The 27,872-nt window shown below is 37.4% G+C and overlaps 1 protein-coding gene across 3 annotated transcripts in view; it reads right to left on the minus strand.

The window, feature by feature from the left end:
• Positions 1–17,906: 17,906 nt before the first annotated feature.
• ZDHHC20 (zinc finger DHHC-type palmitoyltransferase 20) overlaps positions 17,907–27,872 on the minus strand; it is a 71,384-nt gene continuing 61,418 nt past the window's right edge. Inside the window, exons 9-13 of one of the 3 annotated variants that reach the window (XM_045978568.1) lie at positions 26,566–26,692; positions 23,431–23,520; positions 21,339–21,454; positions 19,965–20,042; positions 17,907–18,596 (exon numbers count right to left, since the gene is read on the minus strand). In XM_045978568.1, the coding sequence (XP_045834524.1) occupies positions 20,005–20,042; positions 21,339–21,454; positions 23,431–23,520; positions 26,566–26,692 (371 nt within the window). In that variant the 3' untranslated portion in view covers positions 17,907–18,596; positions 19,965–20,004. Of the gene's footprint in view, positions 18,597–19,964; positions 20,043–21,338; positions 21,455–21,801; positions 21,847–23,430; positions 23,521–26,565; positions 26,693–27,872 lie in introns of those variants that run through there. The other 2 variants (XM_045978569.1, XM_045978570.1) reach the window with 2 other exon arrangements.

Raw genomic sequence — 27,872 nt, forward strand, 5'->3', positions numbered from 1 at the left:
CGTCTTTTTAAAGTAAGCTCTATACCTAATGTGGGGCTTGAACTCCTGACTCTGAGATCAAGAGTCACATGCTCTACTGACTGACCCAGCCAGACACCCCTTAGATTCTAAATCTTTATCTGTGACCAAATAATGAAGATTTTCTTCTATTTTTCCCTCTGAAAGAGTTTTAGTTTTACCTTGTATGTTTAACTTGATGCTCTCTCTCCTATTCTTTTGTGTACAATATCAGATATGAATCAAAGTTCACATTTGTTTTACATTTGGACACTGTTGGTTCAGTACTGTTTGTTCAAATACTTCCCCATTAAATTTGTATTGCATTTTTACTGAAAATACATCAACTATATGAATGTGCATATATTTCTGGGCTCATTCTGTTCTATCCATTTGTTTTGTAATTATGTCCATATCACACTGGCTCAATTATTTTTGCTTCAGGGTAAATTTTGAAGTGTAACTGCTACAATTTTGTTCTTTTTCAAAGTTGTCTTGGTTCTTTTAAGTCCCTATATGTTTCTATATTCATTTTAGAATCAGCTTCTCAGTTTCTTTTTTTTTTTTAATATTTTATTTATTTATTTGAGAGAGAGAGACAGTGAGAGAGAGCATGAGCGAGAAGGTCAGAGGGGGAAGCAGACTCCCAGTGAGCTGGGAGCCCCATGTGGGACTCGATCCTGGGACTCCAGGATCATGACCTGAGCTGAAGGCAGTCGTTCAACCAACTGAGCCACCCAGGTGCCCCTCAGCTTCTCAGTTTCTTAAACATTAAAAATGCCTGTTGTGATCACAAGCTAGGATTTTATTGAATCTACAAATAGATCTGGAGGAGAACTAACATCTTGAAAATATATTTTTTTAACATCTTGAAAATATTGAGTCTTCCCCTCCACAAATGTGTTCTCTCTCCATTTATTTAATCTTCTTTGTCTCAGCAATGTTTGCAGTTTTCAGTGTAGAAAACTTTCATTTCCCTTAATTTATTATTATAACTATTATATGCCTTTGATACTCATATATATAGGAATACAATTGATTTTTTATATTGACCTTGTATCCTGAGCCCTTGCTAATCTTATTTGTTATAGCAGGTTTTTTTTTCATTGTTACCAATTTCTTGGAATTTTTTTTTTTTTAAAGATTTTATTTATTTATTTGACAGAGAGAGATCACAAGTAGGCAGAGAGGCAGGCAGAGAGAGAGGAGGAAGCAGGCTCCCTGCAGAGCAGAGAGCCCGATGCGGGGCTCGATCCCAGGACCCTGAGATCATGACCTAAGCCGAAGGCAGCAGCTTAATCCACTGAGCCACCCAGGCGCCCCTTCTTGGAATTTTTTTAAGGAATTGTTACCCCCAAATAGGGACAGTTTTGCTTATTTTATGTTGCTTATGCATTTCATTTATTCTTTTTGCCTTGCCAGATGGGACAGAACCTCCAGAATGGGATAGGAACCTCCAGTTTTAGAGTGAACAGAAGTGATGAGAGTGGACATTTTGCCTTGTTTCCTTGTATTCCTGCTTTCCTGAGCATTTTTTTTATCATTAATGATGCTGAATTTTGTAAAATGCTTTTCCTGAATCCACTGATTTAATCATTTGGTTTTTCTCTATTATTCAGGTAATATGCTAGATTATATTGGTTGATTTTGAGATGTCTAACCAATCTAGGGCTTCTGAGATAAAACTCACTTGGTTATGATATATATTATTCTTTTATATATTGCTGGATTTGATTTGCTTTGTTTGGTTAAGGATTATTTTGCCTATGTTTACGTAGGATCTTAATTTTTTGTAATGCCTTTGTTAGTTTTGGTATTAGGGTTACACCATATCTAAAATAAGCTGGGAGCTTCCTCCTTTATCTTCTGAAAGATTTATGTAACATTGGTATTATTACTTCTTTAGCTGTTTGATAGAGTTCACCAATGAAACAATCTGAGTCTGTTGTTTTCTTTTTTTTTTAAGATTTTATTTATTTGATATATATAGAGAGATCACAAGTAGATAGAGAGGCAAGTAGAGAGAGAGGGGGAAGCAGGCTCCCTGCTGAGCAGAGAGACTGATGTGGGGCTCGATCCCAGGACCCTGAGATCATGACCTGAGCCGAAGGCAGAGGCTTTAACCCACTGAGCCACCCAGGTGCCCCGAGTCTGGTGTTTTCTTTGTGGTGAAGCGTTTTTTGTTTTGGGGCTTTTTTTTTTTCCCATTTGCTTTTCATCTTTATTCATTACAGTGAAACGCTATTAATTCCTCCCAGAACACTTATATTTTTCCCTGATAACAAGTCTCTGATTTTCCAGTAGGGAATTATCACTTTTCTGAGTCTTTCAATGCAGGTGGGGTCTTCCTTCATCTCAAGAATGGGTCCAGTGAGCACATTGTACACCTGTAGTTGTGGCTGGTTCAGGGAATGTTATGTGATCCACTGAGATCCATGGGGTGCAATGATGCTTTCTCTTGGAGTGCTGGGATAAATATCCTTCATATTCCTATTGGGTACGAACCTCCAAAGATTAGTAGTTATGGCCACCGCAGCCAGTTTTTCCATCACATGTGACATGGAGCCAACTCTGAGTTGTTGCTCCTTCCATCTTTCTTTCTGATGTTGCAAGAATCCTTATTTTATCATTTCTTTTCTGCTTAGGCATTCTTTCGGGGTAGGTCTGCTGGCAATGAATTCACTTACTTTTTTTTTTTTTTTAATTTTTATTTCTTTGACAGAGAGAAATCACAACTAGGCAGAGAGGCAGGCAGAGAGAGAGGAGGAAGCAGGCTCCCTGCCAAGCAGAGAGCCCCATGCGGGGCTCGATCCCAGGACCCTGGGACCATGACCTGAGCTGAAGGCAGAGGCTTTAACCCACTGAGCCACCCAGGCGCCCCCACTTACTTTTTAAAAATTGAAGTATAGGGGTGCCTGGGTGGCGCAGTCATTAAGCACCAAGCTTTCCCAGGTATCCTGGGGTCGAGCCCCACATCGGGCACCCTGCTCAGAGGGAAGCCTGCTTCTTCCTCCCCCACTCCCCCTGCTTGTGCTCCCTCTCTCTGTCAAATAAATAAAATCTCAAAAAAAAAAAATACAATTGAAGTATAGTTGACACACTATATTACATTAGTTTCAGGTGCACAACATAGTGATTCAATATCTAATCTATTTGTTATGCTGCGCTCACAAGTGCAGCTATGATCTGTCACCATGAGTTCACGTAGAAAGTGAATTTTATTCCTGACCAGTATTTTCACCAGACGTAGGATTCCGCAGTGGTGGTTCTATCTTTCAGTGCTTGAAAAACGTGTCACTTCCTTCCTGCTTCTTATTTTCCGATAAGAAATCCAAGTCCAGTGCCATTCAACTTGTTTCCCCTCTAGGTAAAGGTGTCATTTCTCTTGCTGTTCCCAAGAATTGTTTCCTTTGTCTTTAGTTTCCAGAAGTTTGATTATTATGGGTGTTGGCTTGGATTTTTTTTTATCGTTTGGGGTTCACGCAACTTCTTAAATCTGTAGATTTATGTATTTTGTCAAATTTGGGGGCATTTTCAATCATACTTCTACAAATACTTTTTCAGCCCCACACTCTTTTTCCTGTTCTTCTTGACCTCCAATAATAGGAATGTTAGATATTTTGTCATAGTCCCACAGGTCCTTGAGGCTCTGTTCTCCCCCTTCTTCCCCGACCCTGAGTTGATTTTCTGTTGTTCAGTTTGGGTAATTTCTATAATTCTATTTTCAACTTCACTATATTTTTCTTCTGTTTCCTCCATTCTACTGCTAAGCCCATCCATTATGTTTTCTATTTTGGTTATTGTATTTTTCAGTTCAACTGTAACTTCCATCTGTTTCTTCTTTGTATCTTCTATTTCTTTGCTGGCACTTTCTATTTTTCATTTATTTCAAGAATATTTATAATTGTTCACTGAAACATTTTTATGATGGCTGCTTTAAAATTCTTATCAGATAACTCCAACATCTCAGTGTCAGTGTCTTTATATTTTCTCTCAAGTTGAGGCTTTTCATGTTCTTGGTATGATTGATTTTTTTCTTGTATCTTGCACATTTTAGGTATTACGTGACCTTGGGCCTTACTTCAGTCTTTTGTAGATGTGTTATTGCTATTAATTCCTAATTTTATTCTGTCATGGTAATAAGACTTTGAAAAATATTTCAGTCTTTCAAAAATTTTTTTAAAATTTTATTTTGTTTATTTGAGAGAGAGAGACAGAGATAGCAATAGAGAGCATGAGTGGAGAGGGGAGAGAGAAGCAGGCTCCCTGCTGAGCCCGGAGCCTGATGTGGGGCTTGATCCCAGCACTCTGGGATCATGACCTGAGCCAAAGGTAGGCGCTTAGCCAACTGAGCCACCCAGGTGCCCCAATCTTTCAAAATTTGGAAATTTTTTTTAAGTTCACCATGTGGCCTTTGTGAACATCCCATGTGTTAATGAAGATAAGTGCATTCTATGGATAATGGATGTACTGTTCTGTAAATGCCAGGTCAAGGTGGGTGATAGTGTCACTCAACTCTTTATATTTTTATATTCTGACTTTTGGTATAGGCATTTACTCAATTATAAAGAAAGTGATTTAAAATATTGCAATTATGCCTCCAGGTTTGTCTGTTTCTCCCTTTAGTTGTTTTTACTTCATGTATTTTGAAGCTTTGTAATTAGGCACATATAAATCTGTATTATGCCTTCCTGAAGTATTGATCTTTTATCATTATGAAAGCATATTTTATCTGATGACTAATGTTTGCATGACATGTATTATTTATTTCATTCTTTTACTTTCAAGGGTTTTTGTGTGTGTGTGTGTGTGTGTGTGTTTTTAAGATTTTATTTATTTATTTGAGGTAGGCAGAGAGAGAGAGGAGGAAGCAGGCTCCTCGCTGAGCAGAGGGCCCGACACGGGGCTCGATCCCAGGACCCTGGGATCATGACCTGAGCCCAAGGCAGAGGCTTAACCCACTGAGCCACCCAGGCGCCCCATACTTTCAAGGTTTTTTGTGTGTGTTTAAAATGCAGTTCTTAGAGACAGCATATAACCATATAATTTGGTCTTACTTTTTTTTTTTTAAAGAGAGGGTGAGAGAGTGCGTGTATAAGTGTGGAGCGAGGGGCAGAGAGAGAGGGAGAGAGAGAACCTTAAGCAGGCTGCATGCCCAGCACAGAGCCTGATGCGGGGCTGGAACTCATGACCCTGAGATCATGACCTGAATTGAAATCAAGAGTTAGATGTCCAACCGACTGAGCCATCCAGATGTCCCTAGGGACTTGCTTAAAAAAAAAAAAAAATCCAGTTTGACAATTACTATCTTTGAATTGTAATATTTAGTATATTTATATTTAAGTTATGATTAAGGTCTGCTTTTTGCTATTTGTTTTCTATTACTCTCATTTGGTTTTTGTGTCAGTTCCTCTCTTGACTTCTTTTGGGTTAACATCTTTTATTATTCCATTTTGGCTACTCTGTCGACTTTTAGGCTATATTGCTCTGCAGTAATTTTTAGTGGCATCTCCAGGAATTAGGAACTACATCTTTATCAGTCTACTTAGAATATTACACCATTTTCATTACAACTGTATAGTTTCATTTACCAACCCAATTTTTTGTGCTTTTAATGTTACAAATCTCACAATATAGCATTATAATTTTTGTTTTAGGAGTGCCTGGGTGGCTCAGTGGGCTAAAGCCTCTGCCTTTCGCTCAGGTCATGATCCCAGGGTGCTGGGATCGAGCCCCGCATTGGGCTCTCTGCTTGGCAGGGAGCCTGCTTCCTCCTCTCTCTCTCTCTCTCTCTATGCCTGCCTCTCTCCCTACTTGTGATCTCTGTCAAATAAATAAATAAAATTAAAAAAAAGTATTCTCTTATAATTTTTGTTTTAAAGAAGAACAGCTTTTATAGAAATTAACAAAATATAATTTTACATACTTATCTATGAATTTGCCATTACTGGTGATCATTTCCAGGCTATAGATCTGATGCACAAAATTTGTACTATCTCTTCTAAGCTCGATTGAAACATCCCATTATTTGACGTCTTTACCTACATGTTATCTCAACGTTAAGATGTACAAAACCAAACTCTCTCTTCCACCTCAAAGCATCTACTTTATTACTAGCCTTCTCTATTATGGAAACTCACATTTTCTCATATCAGAAGCCAGAAACTTCAAAGCATTGATTCCTCATTTTATTTTTCTTACTTGCTGCCCTTTTTGTTTTTCTTTAAAGAGGGTGTTAAAAAGGAAGTCTTTCGGGGCGCCTGGGTGGCTCAGCGGGTTAAGCCTCTACCTTCAGCTCGGGTCATGGTCTCAGGGTCCTGGGATCGAGCCCCTGCATGGGGCTCTCTGCTCAGCAGGGAGCCTACTTCCTCCTGTTTCTCTACCTGCCTCTCTGCCTACTTGTGATCTCTCTCTCTCTGTCAAATAAATAAATAAAATCTTTAAAAAAAAAAAAAAAGGAAGTCTTTCTATTCCAGCCATTTTTCTTCCATCTTTGTACCTTAACTTGAACATGAATAATTTGCCCACATGAGTGAGCCGCATGAGCAGCACAATAAAGATCATATATATTGTTTCACACTAACTTTACTTCTAGCCACAATTCTAAATTCCTCTTATACTATGTTCAATAAATTGCCCCTAACTGAAATCAAGAGAGTTATTTGTGGTGTCAGTGTAGATCCTGAAAGCCTTAGGGTACAGGAGTCTGATTCTAGCCAGGTAGCTTTATCTCCACAGTCAAGGTTGTTTCTGTTGACTGTGCTCTTTGTTTATGATGACAACTAAGGTTCGTTGAAATTTTTCCTTTTTTTTTTTAAATTAACATATAATGTTTATTAGCCCCAGGGGTACAGGTCTGTGAATCCCCAGGTTACGCACGTCACAGCACTCACCATAGCACATACCCTCCCCAATGTCCATAACCCAACCACCTTCTCCCTAACCCCCTCCCCGCCAGTAACCCTGTTTGTTTTGTGAGATTAAGAGTCTCTTATGGTTTGTCTCCCTCCCGATCCCATCTTGTTTCATTTATTCTTTTCCTACCCCCCAAACCCCCCATGTTGCTTCTTGACTTCCTCATGTGAGGGAGATCATATGATAGTTCTTTCTCCGATTGACTTATTTCACTAAGCATAATACCCTCTAGTTCCATCCACGTGGTCGCAAATGGCAAGATTTCATTTCTTCTGATGGCTGCATAGGATTCCATTGTATATATATACCACCTCTTCTTTATCCATTCATCTATTGATGGACATCTAGGTTCTTTCCATAGTTTGGCTATTGTGGACATTGCTGCTATAAACATTCAGGTGCACATGCCCTTTCGAATCACTACATTTGTATCTTTAGGGTAAATACCCAGTAGTGCGATTGCTGGGTCGTAGGGTAGTTCTATTTTCAACTTTTTGAGGAACCTCCATGCTGTTTTCCAGAGTGGTTGCACCAGCTTGCACTCCCACCAACAGTGTAGGACGGTTCCCCTTTCTCTGCATCCTCACCAGCATCAGTCATTTCTTGACTTGTTAATTTTAGCCATTCTGACTGGTGTGAGGTGGTATCTCATTGTGGTTTTGATTTGTATTTCCCCGATGCCGAGTGACGTGGAGCACTTTTTCATGTGTCTGTTGGCCATCTGGATGTCTTTGCAGAAATGTCTGTTCATGTCCCCTGCCCATTTCTTGATTGGATTGTTTGTTCTTTGGGTGTTGAGTTTGATAAGTTCTTTATAGATTTTGGATACTAGCCCTTTATCTGATGTGTCGTTTGCAAATATCTTCTCCCATTCTGTCAGTTGTCTTTTGGTTTTGTTAACTGTTTCCTTTGCTGTGCAAAAGCTTTTGATCTTGATGAAGTCTCAATAGTTCATTTTTGCCCTTGCTTCCCTTGCCTCCTTGAAATTTCTAAGAAGCAGATGTTACTTTGTATTTATTTTGATGCTGCAGGAATTTTACTGAGCTGATTCCGGTGGTGTTTAGATTTCATTATTTAAGAAGGGATGTGACAACTTCTTGGCCATTCATACAGCCTTAGTCCCCCTGTTTTAAAGGCACCACTCAAAACATTGCTTATTGGTTACTAAAATAACATAAAAGCATAATATAAACATCCATTGAGAAAAAAGTCTAAACAGTGTGCAAACATGTGGAGGAAGCAGTGAAGTCTTCCCTCCTGTGTCAGCCCACTCTTGCTTGCCCTTCTCATCCCCAGGGCTCAGTAGTAGGAACAATTTGCTGTCTACCCTTTAGGTGTTTTCCTATGCATATAAAATTGACATGCTAACACATGTGCATGTGTGGGTATAACATATGTTTATCTTTTTATAGATTTATTTAGTTTTGAGAGAGAGAAGGCAAGCTGGGGAGAGCAGAGGGAGAGAAGATCCTCAAGAAGACTCCCCGCTGAGCGTGGAGCTTGACACAGGGCTTGAAGCCACGACCCTGAGATCATGACATGAGCTGGAATCAAGACAACTGACCCATAACATACTTTAAAAAAGGAATCATACTATATACTTTGTTCTGCAACTTGCTTTTTCCAACTTATTTGGAATTAGAGATTCACAGAAAGTTGCAAAAAGTACTAAGGGGACCTGTGTATCCTTCACTCTGTTTCCCTCAGTGGTAGTATCTTACTTAACTATAGTACAGTACCAAACCAGGAAAGTGACATTGGTACAACCTAGGGTTTACTTCAATTTCATGGTTTTACGTGCACTCACTTGTTAGTGTGTATAGTTTCCTATGAAATTTTGTCACGTGTGGAATTGTGTAACCACCACAATCAAGGTACGGAACTGTGCTATCACCACAGGGCTTCTCACACTCTCCATTTACAACTCCAGTCTCCACTTCCCAACCCCTGTCAACCAGTCATCTATTCTTCACTTCCAGAAGGTTTTTATTTCAAGAGTATTACATAAATGGGATTATGTTGGCTTGTTTCACTCAGCGTAATTCCTTGAGAGCCACTGGCGTTGTTGCAGTCACTGATAGCCTGAACTTGCTTGTTCTTCACTCAACAATGTCTCATGGGCCTTCCCTGTCAGTCTATGAAGATACTTCTTTTTAATAAAAAAAAAAAAAAATGCACAGTATTGTAGAGAATGGATCCATCCATTAAGTATTTCATATCTTTCATTATGGATAATTAGTTATTTCTAATTTCTTCCAATCTCAAATGATGCTGTCATGTGTATCTGTGTGAGGCAAACTCACATAGCTGCACTTCCCAGGCACAGGTCCCACCAACTGGAACTCCCGTATCAATGCCTGGCCCTGGGACTGGAAGATAATCTTCCAGTCAGGAGGTAGGACTGAACGTTTTTCCTGATTACAAAAATGATGTCCGTCCAGGTCTCCATGTCTGCACAGTTGTTGTTTTCTTTGTAGGGAGTTACACTGAGAAACTACTGAGTGACTACTATGTGACTGGCACTATTTTTAGGTACTGGGAGAATAGCGATAAATAAGATAGCATTACAAATTTTTCGCACAAAAACCTTTTTTTCACTTTCTCATCTGGTTTTAATATACATACATTGAAAGATTTACATAGGGATGCCTGGGTGGCTCAGTTAAGCATCTGACTCTCGATTTTGGCTCAGGTCACCATCTGAGGATTGTGGGATCCAGTCCCGTGACGGCTTCCATGCTCAATGGGGAATCTGCTTGGGATCATCTCTCTCCCCCTCTCCCCCATTCTCTCTCTCTTAATAAATCTTTAAAAAAGAAAAGATTCCTGTAGTATAGAACATATAAAGCAAAACACAGAAGATCTCTTCACTACTGCCCTGCTGACCCCTCCCCCTTTTCCCAACTGTTTTGGTGTTTCCTTCTAGTCTCCTTCAGTGTTTCTATGTATGTTTTTCTCCACAGATTTACTAGCAATGTGTTTATCACAGAAAACTGAAAAGTAATTAAATAATAAATCCACTTATTTTTTTAAAGATTTATTTATTTTTAAGAGAGGAAGAGCGTGTGAGCCCGGGTGGGGAGAATCTTTAAGCAGACTCCCTGCTGAACCTGGAGCCTGACTGGGGGTTCGATCCCACCACCCATGAGATCATTACGTGAGCTGAAACTGAGTCAGACACTTAAGCGACTGAACCACCCAGGAGTCCCAAAACAAATTCACTTAAATGTCCTGTATCAAAGTTTGGAAGCACTAGGTTGTTTTAATCAGTATGAGTGAACATCACCAACTCAGTTAATAAAGAAAGCTAGTCTAGTCCTTGGTAGGAGAATAAAATGTTTCATCTTAGAAGCAGGAAAGAACATCAGGCCCCTATAAATATTTCAATTAGAAGAGTCTCTTCTAATAATCAGAATAAAATAAGGCATTAAACAAGAAAGCACAGAATATATAATTGAATGTTTCTAATCAATACTTGACCTATACTACTAGAGTATTAGCAAGAAAGCATGTTTTCCATTTAACTGTTTAACAATGTATCTATAGAGTATAGCTATATCAAATGCTGATTGATACAGATCAGTCTGCAGCTATAATCTACATAGAAACGCATCTGTAGAACCTCAACCTTGTACTGCCTTTTATCTCACTCACAAACCAATGAACAAGCACCAAATGCGTACTTCCCAAAGTGGTTTAACAATTCTACCTATAAAATAGTTCTCCAGTTTTACGTAAAATTAAACAGAAAGATATTTATAAAATGTTATTCCACTAGCTCTATATCATGCGTCATCACCCAAGACATCTAGGTTGTTTCAAAACAAGAAACTTAATTTCTTTTATTTATTTATTTATTTATTTGAGAGAGAGAGAGAGTACAAGCAGGGGGAGTGGCAGAGGGAGAGAGAGAAGCAGGCTCCCCACTGAGCACGGAGCCTGATGTGGGACTTGATCCCAGGACCCTGAAACCATGACCTGAGCTGAAGGCAGATGCTTAGTGGACTGAGCCACCCAGGCACCTCAAGAAATTTAACTGCATCCACTACAAACACATGTGGACCTTTTGGTTTTGGCTTCTGAGGAGTGTTCTCTTCAGTCAGCCACCTCCACCACGACCCCTAAGTTCGAGCCCAGTGAGATCACACTCATGCACCGGGGTGCTCTGGTACAATCAGCCCCCTGGTCTGTCTCCAAAAAAAAAAACGGCTGGTGATGACATCACTAAGGCAACTGGTGACTGGAAGGGTTTGAGGATGACTATGAGATCGACCATTTGGAACAGGCAGGCGCAGACTGAAGGGCTACCTTCTGCCTCTGCCCTGATTAGCAAAGCCCTCAAGGAACTGCCAAGAGACAGAAAGAAGCAGGAAAACATTAAGCACAGTGGAAATATCACTTTTGATGAGATTGTCGGCCATGCCCGACAGATGTGGCACGAATCTTTAGCCAGAGAACTGTCTGAAACCATTCGAGGGGTCCTGGGCACTGCCCAGTCTGGGCTGCAATGCTGATGGTCGCCGCCCTCAATGACATCCCCGATGACATCGAGGATGGCGCAATGGAACGCCCGCTCGTTAGGAACCGCTAAGACCATTGCAATAATGGGTCATTTACCAGCCCAAACCAAAACCAAACCCCCAAACCCCCTGCATGTATGGAATCAAGTATAATTTGGAGTGTTTTCTAAAAATGAACAGATGGCATAGGACGTTTCCTTTCACACATTCTTTTGTAATTTGTCCGGGAAAGAGTTCTTCAATGTGATACAGCTCAAAGGATGGAAACGACATCAGTTTCAGAAGACAGTCCTTGTTTTCTTTTTTTTTTTTTAATATTTTATTTATTTGACAGAGAGAAATCACAACTAGGCAGAGAGGCAGGCAGAGAGAGAGGAGGAAGCAGGCTCCCTGCGGAGCAGAGAGCCCAATGCAGGGCTCGATCCCAGGACCCTGAGATCATGACCTGAGCTGAAGGCAGAGGCTTTAACCCACTGGGCCACCCAGGCGCCCCCCTTTTTTTCTTTTAAAATAAACTCCACCACATGATATTAGGTTTTGAATTTAATAACAAAAAAAAAGTACCAAAAGCACAATATTTTACTATGTGTAACAAACATCTTCACTTCAAAGCATCTAGAAAGACTAGATTTAAAATATGGACCTACAATGTTCACTCTGTGTATAGCGTTTGGAATAAAATGCACATGGGGAGGAATGGTTATAATCTGAAAGTGTCTCCATAATATGACATTTGGGCAAAATCTCTCCGTATTTTTTGTCTTCCCAACCTAACTAAAGGACAAAATACAGGCACGTTGTACTCCAGAGGTAGGTTAAGAATTTCATTTCTAAAAGTACTGTTTAAAAGTCTTCTTACAAATTTAACCAAGAAAGTATACAAAATATTTATCAATCCTCTGTCATATGAAATCAGAGCACACCCTTTTCTATTGTATACACCATGTATACAGCAACATTATAGGAAATGTGTATAATTCCCTTCCCAGTCTCCTCCATCTACTCAGTGAAAAGTATAGATAAATTATTTTTCAGAGTGGTTCAGTGTTTCTATTAGAAAGACAATCTAAGAAGAGCAAAATATTAACTCTTTCTATATCTACTGTTAAACGGGATGAGCACCTCTAAATACCTAGAAAAGCAACATACTTTAATTAAGGACTGAAGTTTAATCACTATATACACTATGTACAGGAGTGCTGAGTGATAGCACACATCCAGGGAAATGGCTCCAACACACCCGTTCTGGGGAAACCTTTCCCCGCCTCTCATTGTCTTCTCTCCTTCCCTCCAACCCTGGACAAAATATGTGGATGTGAATCCAAAACGTGATGTAGAGGCTGCTATTCCAGATGAAGTGTCTCTTGAGTGAATTTTAACAAAAAGATCACAAGTCTTTTCTCTAATTGTCCTTTTAGCATACGTTGACAGCTTCTCTGCATCTAGAAAGGTTGCCGACAAGGGCTTCAAGTTTAAAAGGCTGTGGGAAAGGCTTACAGAAGCTTATCTACACTATACGCACAGGTTTATAGTTGGTAAATCTTCCAAACAGGTGGTCATCACTTCCAAGCAGCCAAAGGAGGCACCTCATAAGCGGCCATTTTTCATCCCCTGTACCAGAATGCCCAGAGGCCTGCTGATGTCCTGGGCCTTCGCACTGCCTGCTTGGGCCCTGGCGGATTCAGGACTGGGAGCTTCCTTTACCATCCCAGTGTGGAGGTCCTGGGTGCCCATATTCCCCCAGCAGCCAGGAGGGTAGGAGCAGCTGCCCCCCACCCCAAGTCAGCCCTGGAAGGCAGGGCAGGCTGTGCCTATGCGTTCTCTCTGGTCCCCGCACTCACCCATCCTCTGGAGCAGATGCTCAACAAATTGGCTGAGTTTGAGCACACAGGTACACAGTATGTACTTTGAAAGCTCTAGATGGGATCATACCGTGTAGGTAGAGTAATGTCTTCGAGATCTTTCCCATGGAGATACTTCAATTTTTATGTATATAGCTATCCAAAAACTTCTTCAAATGGCCTCACTGTAGTCTCTGGAAAAGAGTAACATAATTTAGCTGATTCCCTATAAATGAACATGTGCTGCTTTTCCAAAATCCTCTCAAACACCCAGCCTTAGGTGCTGGTTCAAACAGTTCTGCAACTAATATCCTTAGGTACTGCTCACAATGAAGAAGTAAATCTACAAAATTCCCCAAAGTAGAACTGATAGGTCAGAGAACATGGGCATTTGAAAACTTGGTATTGCCAAACTGCTCTGCAATGATGCAGCACCACAAATGTATACTTCCACTAAAATGTGTCAAGGATTGTTTGACTAATCGTTTTCAAGTTTGGAATAATTTTGTAGGCTATGATGATCACTTTTCTTTGAGAACTTGGGACATGACAGAGTAATGAACATGAAATTCCTTACAATTCTTTTCTGAACTCCAGTGTTCATTTTGTGGGTAGGCAGTATCAAAATAAAGTCCTCAAGGATTTATAATCTAGAGCTGTCTTGAAAGCATGTGTGACCAATATATGGCTAAATTAGTAATGGTAGTGCAGTCCTTCGGGCAGCACAGAGCCCTAAGAACTTGGTCTGGAGTCATGGGGAAGTGTGATGAAAGCACGCTACTGGACTGAAAATCCTGGATGAAAAGAATTACCTTACTGGTGAATGGGCTGAGAGGTAACATTCTTGCTTGAAGAACGACAGATGGTAGATTAAGGAGTGGAAATGGCACTTAAATCCTCTCTATCAGATGGAAGGCACTGATATGGAAGGGTTAAAGAAAATGAGGTTAACTTCCCAGGAGTTTTAAAACATTCATTAAAACCTGTTACACAGAAAAAACTGTTAGTTCTCATCCCTCTACATTCTGGGGTGCATGACTGTAAGAAAGATAAAAGAGGCTTCTGAAAAGTTAGCTTATGAGAAGTGAGAAAAGTAAAGCTAGCAGGATGTCATTAGTGCTTTGGGTGTCAAAATGGCCATTTGGCCAGTTAATGGTCTATTTTCCTTCCTACCCCAAACATATCGCTCTAAATTCCCCTCCGCTTCCCACCCCCCCCACACAAAAAAACATAAAGGTTGCTTCATCTCTACTGGTTCCTGCGAGTGTTTTGAAATTTTGCTAGTCTAAAAACTGGGAATCCTAGCTCTCAGAGCCTTCCTGTTTTATTCAGCAGCCTCAAATAAAAACTTTGTCAAAAAAAAACTTTGTTGACTGGGAAGGGAATTATAACATAAATGTCGAAAAGAATTCTACACAAGATAAAACCCATTCTTCAGCATTTTGACAGCCACAATTCAACAATGCTTATAGGGTTTCAAAGGTACTTACAATCCTAAAGTGACTTTTGAATTGAAAATCAACTTCTGTTCAGTAAAAGCAAATTTAAAACCTTTTGAATAAAGCAATCTATACCTCAGGCCTATGTAAACTAAAACACTGCTGCACTCAAATAGTACCTGTCTTAGATGTGGTTACTCCCAAATTATTAGCTAATTCTCTAAACACTATTTTACCAAATTTGCAACATGACCGAAATAATAGTTATTCTCTCATTTGGTAAATACCACTTTATAACAACAACAACAACAACAACAAAAACCCTGTTCTTTCAGGACTTTATTTTGTTTATTAATAAAGTAAATCATTATTATGATTTTTGAAAAAAAAGTTAAAAAATGTTCAGCCTTCATGTTAATGTAGATTAGGCCATCCAAAAGGCAAAGCAAAAAGTTAACATTAAGTCATGGTCCAGGATTATACTTATGAGAAACAAATACAGGACTTACAGTACTTGATAAGTAAAGACAACCAAAATAAACTGTATTTCAAATTTGTTGCTATAAAAACATATTAAAGATTACTTTAAAATAGTGTCCATCTTTTCTTTTAAATGGGCATAGCCTCATCTGCAGTCATGTACAAATATAATAAACTTGACTAACAGCTTTCTTAATCTTTTAATACAAATACGATTCCTTGCCTTTATGCAACCCAACAAAATAATATAAAGTGAAGTCATTAGAAAAATATGGACCTTTCTGAATCTATATTGCATTTTTAATTTAGATTGGAAAATACAGTTCAGATCATATGAAACACATGGATTTCAGGCTTACATATTACCTATGTCTTACAAATGATCAGATATGGTTCTTTATTTTGGCTGAAATGCAAAAATATGATTAATTTCTTAATAACAGATTAGTTATTTGAAAAATAGTTTCCATTGATAGCAGTGCTAGTCCTAGAACAAAACATAAAACATATTTGTAAATCACTGTCTATTCGGTGCCCCAAATACACAGATCCTAACACTAAGCCCTTACTACACATTTGCTTTAAAGATTACTGAATGGACATCTCATGTGTCTGATAATCTTTAACTTGAACAATCCTGTAAACATAGTCAAAGTCGTTCTAAAGGAATTAAAATTCAAGTAAACATTGCATATTTGATTTAAACTAACCTTACAATTAAATTCACCTATGACACATTGGATCAAAACCATTCAATATGTAAAAAGGTTTTTAAAATCATCCACATGTAAAGATGGAATTAAACTCTGTAAACATGTTTATGTTTAATAACTACTGTACTGCTGCTGCTCTTTGGTTTGGCAAAGTGATATTGGTCAGATGCCCTAGGTACTGAATATTTAAGTAAATCTGTACCCAGGTAAAACCAAGACTCCTGTCGACTTTGTCTTTAATGGCAATGGCAAGACCTGAAATTCAACTTTATTTTCCTTAAATATCACACCACAACTATTCAAGTGTTTGACGGACCAGAGATAGCACTAATACATTTTGAAGGCTTTCATTTTGACCATCCCCCCCCCCAAAGAGTTGATAGAACTAATCAATATCAGTTCAAATACCAAAGAGGCAGCCTTGCCCTGACTCCCATGCAGCTTGTAAGCCCTTGCTGAACAACCAGTAATATGTATGAATAAATCAGCCAAATATTTAGAATGTGGCAAAATGTTGGCTATAAATTAAAGCGAAGGTAACTAAAGCAAAAGGCTTCAAATGAAAATTTCTGTAAAATTTTCAAATTTCAAAATTTCAAGTGAAAATTGCTATGCTATTAAAGATGACGGTGAAATACAACTTAAAAGAGAAAGATACACCACCACAAAAGTGCCTGGATAGGTTAAAGGGGAAATTTATGTCTCCTCAATTGTTAATCATGAAAACGCATGAAAATCCTTTGATCTAAATGTAGAAATGCTCACAAAAAGTACCAGGAGAATAATTCTGAAAGTAGTCAAGTAGGTTTAAACATTCACAATTTCCTTATAATACACAAAATGCCAAAATGAAGTGATATTTTGTTATCCCTTAACTAATCTCAGTTCTAGAGTCAAGATTATTGGGACGACAAAGTTGAAATAAAAATAGAAGAATCATAATAATAGTATTCCAAACTATATTTTCAAAGCTAACTCATTCCTTTGATTCAAAAGGAAAAAAAAACACATAACTTCCTTTTAAAATCTAGTATTAGTACGGCCAACAGAATTAGACAAATCCTCTGAACTAATAACTAGAAAAGCTGAGTATAAAATATATGCTACATTAGCATAATGTATAGCACTATCCCTAGCATATGTTTGGCATACAGAAGATACTCCAAAAATATTTGTTGGATGAATGAAATGTAAGGTTAATTTTACAAAATTAGGAATCAAAGAATGTGAGAGGTCATCTAGTCCAACTCATGCATAACACGCTTTCCCCCCAATTCCATTTTACAGATAGGGAAACTGTAACAGTTGGTATTTACAGATGCTGGTTAAGATTTATCCCTACCCGATGCTGGAAGCAATGAATCATTTTGGTTTGTGTATATTTGACCAAACAGGATACATGAGGAGTAATATTTCTACCTGGTTTCTCCTTTATAGAATACAGTATTTGCCTTTAAAATTAATGTAACAATTCCCGTCACTTAGATTGCATTTCAAAAGAAAAAGGAGATCTAGATCTACCAGGCAGAAAGGGGCTGGTGTTTAGAAAGTCAGATTTAAAATTTTGTGTGTAAGACTGGAAGCCACCGCTCAGACTGGAAGTCTTAAATGACTGCTTAGGTTAGAATTTCTTTCCAGAAAGCAGAATTACACTAAGCAGTTTTACCCTAGTTCAAACTGCCTTTCATCACTGTTTAAGCTGTACTAGAATACTGTAAAAAGTTTCAAAGTAATTTCTAGTAATCACCTAAATTGTCATTTGAAAGTCAATAGCATGTTGGGGCCAATACCTTGGGGCCATAAATAATTTTTAACAGCTTATAATACCTGCCTATCTTCCTCTTTACTTTTCTTCTAGCCACTGCCACTTTCTGTGTCCAATATTTCTATAGCACATGTGCCTTTGTGACTCCCTGACCATAAAAATACCCATGAAAGTTTAACAAAAAAGTAATTTAAATGCAGTGAGAACCAAAAATGGTTCCTTTACTGTCAAGTTTCCTTTAAGCCTCGGGCACAACACTACATTACATGGTTATATTAATGCTTAGAACTAAGCCATCAATGAATCATACAAATGTGCTCCATGTTTTAAATAATTATATTTAGATATCTGAATCTTTCTGAGTGTTATAGCCAACAATAAAAAATTTTATTATAAATGTTGAAAAGTATAAAATAGTAATTATAAATCAGCAACACCCAATAAAAAAAAAGTTATTTTCTTTTCCTTACACAGTATAAGCAACAGTAAATAGATATTATTATTCACCTTCAGCCACTATACTGCCCTACATGTACTTAAGATGACTTTTCAGCTTGTGTTTCAAGAGTGAAACTCTATATGGATACTAAGAAACAACTCTTAATTATGTAACTCAGATGTCAAAAAAATACATATACTCTGTTAACATGTGACTTGATAGCTCATAGTGTAGCATCTCATAACAGGTGGGTGTTATTTCCAGAGTAAAATTAAGTCACTTTTGTAGCAGTAAGTTGATGTAGCACAAATGGGTGTATTTAAGGCATCTTTCTGCGCTGGGGTAGTGCTTCTGTGGATCCGGCGATCTGTACAAAGGCTTCCTTTTTAAAAAATATATCTTCTCTTATACTTCAGTTATTTCATTCCATTGATCATTTCTTGCAAATAAAACTGAAAATATCAGTCCATAATATGTTTTTATAAACCTATAAAACCAGAAATAATTGAGTTATTGGTTAAAATTTATTTTATATTCCTGAAAATAAAGGTATATTAAATAGTTCCGTGCGCTAAGGTACAAAGCTACTAAAATAACGAGATGGAATAAATATTTTAAAACTACTAATACTGTAATAATAACAAAGATTTTTATGAACAGTGAGTGATATCTCTTTCTTCCTCTGAAGCAATCAAGAGAGCATTTTAAAAGAGGTAGATTCTTACAGTTCTCCCTTAATGTTAACTTGGACATAAGCTGAGGAGATACCTTATTTACCTCTTTGTAAGACTGCTATAGGATATGGGGAATTACCCACAGCAGTACTTACAGGTTGTGGAGCATCAGACATTATCCTAGAACCAGGGCTATACCGCAGCCACAGTTCTGGCTGACGTGATCACCACACGATAAATCACCACTCATCTTCGGAGTCCAGCCTGACACAAGCCCCCACTGAGAGTTCTGATTCAGTCTGGGTTTTAGCCTCTGGCTATCACTTTGGACATTGGCTCTGGGTCCTCTGTAGGGAACTGAACACTAATGAAAAATGCTGAGCAGGGAAGCAGATGTTTCTCTAATAGAGACTCCAGATGAGAACTCTGACCAAAATGAACTCCTGACACAGAGAAACTGAGGTACTAAATGGATGTTGTCTTAAGTTGCTAAGATTGTGGTAATTTGTTATGGAACAAAAGGTAACCAATACACATTATAAAGATTTCAAAAAATCTTAAAGCTGCCTAAAATGCTACTGAGTCACTGAGCTAAGCATCAGGAGAGACAGAATTCACTACATCCCTCAAAATTCAACTTAGTTACATTACTCTCACTGATGATACTACAGATTATGTTCACTCTGTCTGGAATGTCCTCGATTGCTATTTAAATTAATTTCCTCTGGCTATTGTCTCAGGGCTACCCAGATTGAGAACAGCTCCTCAGTGTGGCTGGGTACAGTAAACTTATCTTTTGTTGTGTCTTTCCCAACTACGTCCTACAGATGCACCTCGTCAGTCTTTTCTGCAGCCTAATTCATCACTCTTCTTTCTTAAACTAATTAACAGGATACTGTTTACTGAAAAGATTAGCTGTCCACATATCAACCCAAATCAGCTTTTAGTTTCCTCATTAATCTACCAATACATATTTAATACATATTTACAAAGATTGCACTAGGAGTGGTTAGAAAAATGGGATTTAAGTAGCTATATTACCTTCCAATATCTTCCGAACTACCCAATTTTGCTGATATAATTAAAAGAGTAAAAAAAATTGACTTGCGAATTGTTCTGAGATGACAAAATATGCAAATAACTGCATTTGTTCAAGGAAAATTACCTTTATACTGTCTTACCTTGCTCTTATTCAAATGGTTAGTTATGAACAAGTGGTACTCAATTTTCTATTGCCACTGTAACATGGTTATTTGTCCCTGTAAGCACATAATTATATATGACAGGACAAAAAAAAAGAAGTATTAAGTTTCTGGCTAATTGGTAAAATTGATGATTACAGTAAAAGCAACTTTTATGTAAGCACTAAATAGGTTTATGGTGTCAAGCATTTATCCTCTTGGAGAACCCAGAAGTAAAGCAGTGCTAAGAGCTGAAAGTCTGGTTTTATGCTTATATCTGTAGAAATGTCCATTGGCTTTTAAAGATGTTCAGCAGCAATAATTACAAAGCCCATGAAATGAATTTTTCCCTTGACCTACAAGGGTTCTAATGATTCTAATGAAGATCCTAATGATACCAATTCAAGAGAATAATTTAAGTGCTGCTAAAAGTCAAAAAAGAAAAAAAAATCAGAAATTCCCACAGTAAGTTTTAAAGTTTTAAGGTATTTCCTCGAGTTGGCACCAAATGATCTGAATGTCCAAACACTTTCCCACAGTACAAGATGATGGCAATGTTATTACTAGTACTGTGAAAACCACCATGCATATATTTTAGGCTATAATGCTTGTTCGGTGGCCAGGCTATGTTATAAACACGATCTGGTTTGAAAGACCATCTCTGACTTATCAACTGTTCTATAATGCATCCACAATTCCTGAAAAGATTGAGTCATCAAGAAAAGGTTAAAATATATTTGGTACACTCTTTTTATATTGAAGCAGCAAAGACTACAATACATTTCAAAAATTATTTTCAAAAACGTAAAAGTTAAGACACTAAGGAATAATCTTGTTCAAATGTTATTCAGAACAGAGAATGCCAAAAGAACTTTCTATATCTGAGGTAAAGAAGTATGCGGCTAGGTAACAAAAGAAAATCCCAGCTCTGAACAGAACAAAACACAGCAAGAGCCACTATAACTTCCTCACTCAAACCTCCTGTTCCATAAAAGGTACCAATAAACACTGACACCCCATTTGTAAGGTATTTTATCAAAAAGTGTCACATATCTTAGTATTTTTTTAAAGATTTAATTTATTTATTTGACAGACAGAGATTACAAGTAGGCAGACAGGCAGGCAGAGAGAGAGAGAGAGAGAGAGAGGAGGAAGCAGGCTCCCCACTGAGCAGAGAGCCCGATGCGGGGCTCGATCCCAGGACCCTGGGATCATGACCTGAGCCGAAGGCAGAGGCTTTAACCCACTGAGCCACCCAGGTGCCCCAAATCTTAGTATTTTAAAATATGTTATTTTGATTTTTACATACTTGTTAAATCTGGTTGATCTTCATTTTAACCAGAAAAAGCACTGTTTTCAAATGACAAGTATTACCTGATCTGACAGTGCCTTCTTCAGATCCATTCTCTATCCATTGAGATTCACTGTCCAACAATCGGTTTTTTGATTCACTAAGTGGTTTGATAGGAAAGGGTTGATTTGAGCCAATACTGAAAAGAGGAAGAAATAATTTAGTAAACAGTTTAATGCTCAATCAAGGATACTTAATTAATAAGCAGCAAGTTAGTATTCCTTCTCCTAAATATGTGAGGGCAACTCATGAGATCTCAGCACTCTAGAAAAACTCTATCTTCAAAAGAAAAATATGCGCCCTCCCCCCCCCGACTGAATGGCTCTCTAAACCCAAGAATCTATATTCCAGCAGTGCCAATAAAAACAATTAGACAAAAGAAAAAAGCTTCAGAGGCCGGTTTGAAACTTTTAAAACATGTTAATCAAGAGCTGTAAGGTAGCACAAGGTGAGGATCTATGTCTGTGGCCAGGACAAAAAAATTACCTGTCATTTCCCAAGTTTTCTGCTTTCTACCTCTGCAGTTTAGATCTAAGGGGAAAAAATGATTTAGTGACTTAGCGTAGACTTACTTTTCTTGCTAAGAGATCCAGGGAGGGAAGGAATGGAGGAACAGAAGGAAAAGGGAACTAGTATTTCCTGTGTACTTACTACAGGCCAGATACTGTGTTAGGTGCTTTAAACACATTATGTCAACACAATAACCCTTGGAGGTAGGTATGGTTATCCTCATTTTATAGAGCTGGAAACCGAGTGAAACCGAGTCTCACACAGTTTAAGTGACTTGTTCAGATGCACAATAAATGTTAAGAGTTTTAAGATCCTAAGACTGTAGGTTTGAAGGTCTATGTTCTGATACTAATAGACTGTCTTGGAATTTATAACCCCTCATGCCCCACAATTTATTTCTGTCCTAAATAAATTTTGACTATTTCACTTTTATCTATTTGACTTCTTTAAAATCTCATTTAAAATGAACTATTTCTCCCCAATGTCCATAACCCCTTCCCCCTCTCCCAACCCCACATGGACATTGGGGAGGGTATGTGCTATCGTGAGTGCTGTGAAGTGTGTAAACCTGGTGATTCACAGACCTGTTTCCCTGGGGATAAAAATACATTATATATTTATTAAAAAAAAGAAAAAAAAAGAAAAAAAAAAGAAAGGATGAATACCCAACTTTTGTAGCAACATGGATGGGCCTGGAAGTGATTATGCTGAGTGAAATAAGTCAAGCAGAGAGAGTCAAGTATCATATGGTTTCACTTATTTGTGGAGCATAACAAATGACATGGAGGACATGGGGAGATGGAGAGGAGAAGGAAGTTGAGGGAAATTGGAAGGGGAGGCGAACCATAAGAGACTATGGACTCTGAAAAACAACCTGAGGGTTTTGAAGGGGCGGGGGTGGGAGGCTGGGGGAAGAGGTGGTGGGTAATAGGGAGGGCACGTATTGCATGGAGCACTGGGTGTTGTGCAAAAACAATGAATACTGTTACGCTGAAAAAAATAAATTAATTAAATATAAAAAAAATGAACTATTTCTTTGAATTTTTGAATTGGTTTGCTTACCATGCAAATACTGAAAAAGTATCCTCTAAGATGAATGAATGAGAAAAAATTTTACATTAATATTTTTAAAATTCTCCCTATTATTTTTACACTGCAGTTTAAATTTGTTTATCAAGATATAATGGTAGATAGTATGACTAATTTCTTTGAAAAAATATAGCTGATATAAACCAAGAATCATATCTTGAAAGAATGTCTTAGTTTCTAGAAAGATGTAGCATATTTAGGATAGCCGTGTTTCCTGGCTTGCCCAGACATTTCCAGTTACATGTGTTTGTCCTGGTTCAACTATTAAAAAGCAAGCATTCTCTTTCTTATTCTCCAAATGTTCTGGTTTGGAAGATAATAAATATGGTTATACTAAGCATATTAGGTACCCACACATATTAGCTCTCAGTTAAAAAAAATTTTACATAGAATTTCTCTTTCCCTATCTATGTTGACTTACAAATTACTACTGTATTTACCAGATATGTATGTACAGCACATACACACAGTTTGTTTTATAATGAATAATGAACAACTTAATGATAAGAAGTACACCTTCTAGGATATTCATTTTGATTTGTAACAGAAGCTTGTTCTGGATCCATCCCCACAAGGCGAGTTGGAAAACTGCAACCATCACCCAAGCTGCAAAATGAAAAATATCAGTAATAAATTTAAATCATATTAACTTAAATCAAGGTGATCAAATTCAACAACCATTCTTCTTCAAAAACATAGTATAAAGAAATTATAATCCGTCATTTCAGAGAATAATTCTTAAAATTCTCTAGGGTTACTAGCCTTACTGAAGAAATAAGCTGTCTTCTCTTATAATTTACATATATATATATATATTTTTTTTTTTTTTTTAAAAGATTATTTATTTATTTCTTTGACAGAGAGAAATCACAAGAGAGGCAGGCAGAGAGAGAGGAAGGGAAGCAGGCTCTCCGCTGAGCAGAGAGCCCGATGCGGGACTCGATCCCAGGATCCCGAGATCATGACCTGAGCTGAAGGCAGCGGCTTAAAAGATATCTTTCATGACTATTAAGATTATAATGCCTGGTGCATCTGAGTGGCTCAGTCAGTTAAGCAGCTGCCTTTGGCTCATGTCATGGTCCCAGGGTCCTGGGGATTGAGTCCTGCATCGGGTTCCCTGCTCATCAGGGAGCCTGCTTCTCCCTCTCCCTCTGCCATAGTCCCTGCCTGTGCTTTCTCATTTGCTCTCTCTCTCTCTCAAATGAATAAATAAAACTCTTAAAAAAAAAGATTATGATGCCTATTAAAGTTATGATACCTCAAACACAGACATTTAAATATCTGGGAAGTTGGCTAATTAAATATTTGGGTAATTGACATTATAATGCTTATTAAGATTATGATTCCCTATTAAGATTATGATATCTCAAACACAGGTAATCAAATGTTTGGGTAACTGACCTACTCATCACAATCATTTAAGACACTGAAGAAGCTCAAATTGAAATGCAAGATGTAAGTTCCAAATATTTATTCATTTGACAAATATTTTATTAAATGCCTATGATGCCTGGGTACTATTATCAGGACTAGGGATATAGCAGTGAACAAAAGAGAAGAAAACCTCTGCCCTCAAGAAGTTTACAATCTAAAAAAAAGTATGGACATATCTTAATTTCACATTTTAAAATTATTAAAATTATGTATAACAGGGAAATGTGACCTTCTGTCATGAACAACCAGAAAACTGAACAGTATATACAATAACTGTTTTCCAAACAAACAACACAGAACTGTGGTCTCTGAAAAAAGAGAAACCAACCAAGTCCCAGGTTTCTGCCAGGACTTGAGTACCACTAGGAAAAAAAAGTAGAGTAAGGTAGTCTCAATCAACTGAGGTGACAGAGATGGGTGTTTCAAGAAGTTGCGGTAGCTTGAATCTACTGGACAGAGCTGAGGAAGAGGGAGATATGCAAAGAAAGGGCCACAACAAGTGCACAACATTTTACTGGAGCATTTTGATGAATGTTAAGCTACACCTGTGAATCTAGGCTTAAAACAGCCTCAAAAGGACCAAGCTAAAACACAAGTAACTCCCAAAGGGAGGGAGCAAAATTTATTTATTTATTTATTTTTAAAATTTATTTATGACAGAGAGAGATAACGAGAAAACCAGTGGAGGGAGAGCATGAAAATTATTCAAATGTGATGAAAATTATAAATTAACAGATCCAAGAAGCCTAATGAACTCCAGAGAGGATAAACACAAACCATACCAATGGTATCAAGAAGCCATTTGATAATGATGGTTATCAAATGGTTTAATATCGGTGATAAAGATAAAATCTTAAAAGTAACCAAAGCGCAAAAAAAAAGGACAAATTAATTTACAAACAGTGGAATACAGATAAGAGTGAGTCTGAGTCTTGTCAAAAACAATGCAAGCCAGAAGTTAATGGAACAACATCTTTAAAGAAAGAGGAAAAAAACCAAAACCAAACCAGTCAATATTGAAATCTTGGCTTAGAGAAAATAATTTTAAAAAATTCTAGTCTGTGTTCTATCTAGTCAGTGTGGAAAAACCTTGTAATACAGGAGATGATAAAGTACACAAAAGAGACTGATGCGCTTAAATGTACAACAATAGGATCTATCAAATGAAACACAGAAAAAAGACTGAACAAAAAATTGGACAGTGTACCAGAGAGCTGTGGTAGAACTTCAAGTGTACTAATATACATGTAACTGGAGTCTCTACAGTAATGGGGAAGGGGGGGTGGGGATGACAGAATAAGTATTTAAAGAAATAATGGTTAAAATATTTTCCAAATTTGATGAAAGTTATAAAATCGTAGTTCCAAGAAGCTCAACCAATTCCAAGCATAAGAAACATAAAGAAAACTATATAGCAAGGCACATCATAATCAAACTGCATGAAACTCGTGCTAAAAAGCACATCTTAAAAGCACCAAGTGAAAAATAAGACACAATACATATGGAGTGAAAAAAGAATGACTGCAAACTTCATGTGAGAAAAAATGTAACCCAGAAGACAGTGAAGCAGTATCTAGAATTATATGCTAAGCAAAAATGTCTTTCAAAAGTGAAAGCAAATGTTATTTTCAGACAAAAATATAGGAAATACAGCTAAACAAGAGGGAAAAATCCTATAACATTTATAAATATGTCACTTGAATTTCAAATATTTTTTACTTTCCTGTAATGACTTTGGATATAGATGGCCTAAGATGGCTGGGAATTTGGGAGAAAAGGGAACTGAATCATCTCAAGGATATACTTTCATTTAAATTTGAAGTTAAAAATTGCATTATGTGTTAGGTCTTCTTTTAAGACACAACAGAATACATAATCTGTGATAGAATCTTTGAAGATATAGCTAATAAGTATAAAGTCTTATGATTCTCTATTTCAAACAACTTATTTTCATCTTGAAGGAAAAAGAGTGATTGTTATTTTTAGGAATCATCTTTTTTTCTACTTTCCATTCAAATATATGCCCAAACTCTTTTTGGGGAGAGTTTAATAAAAAACATGAAAAATACTTTATATAATCAAGATGTTCTGAGTTTTCATTCTCAAGGCTCATAAGATGTCATTACATACTATATTCTCTGATTCTTCAGCCATTTAACCAGAGAGACAGACTATCACAGATTCTGTAATTTCTGAGACCTGCTTTTTGTACATTACCTTGAAAATATTGGAAGTAGCCAGTATTTCTTTTCATCACCAAAGACTTGTCTCCAATTTTTACTGCATCCAAGAGAAAAACCATTTCCATCAGGTCCATATGAAAATGTGGCGGAGCGGAATGATTCTGTTATATATACATATATAAAAAAAAGAGTTAATCTATTTAAAAATATATGAGGATGGAAAGTAGCAATTTTCTTGCTTTATATCTTTTTTTAAAAAAGACTCTTAAAATTTATTTGACAGTGAGAGAGAGATCACAAGTAAGTGAAGAGGCAGGCGGGGGGGGGTGGGAAGCAGGGTCCCTGCTGAGCAGAAAACCTGATGCAGGCCTCAATCCCAGGACCCTGGGATCATGACCTGAGCTGAAGGCAGAGGCTTAACCCACTGAGCCACCCAGGCGCCCACTTTATATTTTTGATATCAAAATTATATAATTTAAAATAAGATAATTATAATAATTAAAAGATAAATTTCTGAAACTTATTTGGGAAAAAATACCACCTCTGAGTATTTCATCACCTTTATAAAATGAAAATGTGAAACCTATTATCTAATATTACTAAAAATCTCCTGAAGTGTGTTCACTCTATCTCACCGTTTTAAAAAGATATGCTAGCTCTTGCAACTCACTCATTTATGACTTAATGAAATTCTTACTATTTGCCTAATGGCACAGTCCCAGGTGTTTGAGATACAAAGATAAATGAGATGAAATTCTTACCAAAGAACCCACAATCTAACAAATTCTAATAAAACTACACTGTGATATACATCTGTGAATGGGGGTAGTAGTATGTGAGCACGATCTTGAAAAAAAATAAAAGATAAAGAAGCAGAAGGTGATCAGAGACCATTATTTCAAGTTTGGCTATTAAGTGATGCTGAGTGGGGACTAGAGAAAAATACACATTTCACAAGAAAAAGGTTTTTTTATTTATTTAAAAATACAATTTATTTTATCATGTTTTATTAGCTAAGGATAAAAAGCCAGGGAGAGAGGAATTGGAAAAGGCTGATGATATAGAAAAGTAAGGTAAAAATCGATGGAAGAAAATTCTAGAGGAAAGGAGACATCCTCTAGAAGAGTTCTATAGATTAACCTTAGATACCAGAAAAGACATTCATCCTCAGAAGTTAGAGGCAGAGTGACAGTGATGGGCTTGAAAGAAGAAATGTCTGTGTAAGGTTATAAAGGGGAGAAGATAAGAAATTACTTGTGAGGGGCGCCTGGGTGGCTCAGTGTGTTAAGCCTCTGCCTTCGGCTCAGGTCATGATCTCAGGATCCTGGGATCGAGTCCCAC

The sequence above is a fragment of the Meles meles genome, chromosome 14, assembly GCF_922984935.1.
Source record: "Meles meles chromosome 14, mMelMel3.1 paternal haplotype, whole genome shotgun sequence".
Lineage (NCBI taxonomy): Eukaryota > Metazoa > Chordata > Mammalia > Carnivora > Mustelidae > Meles > Meles meles.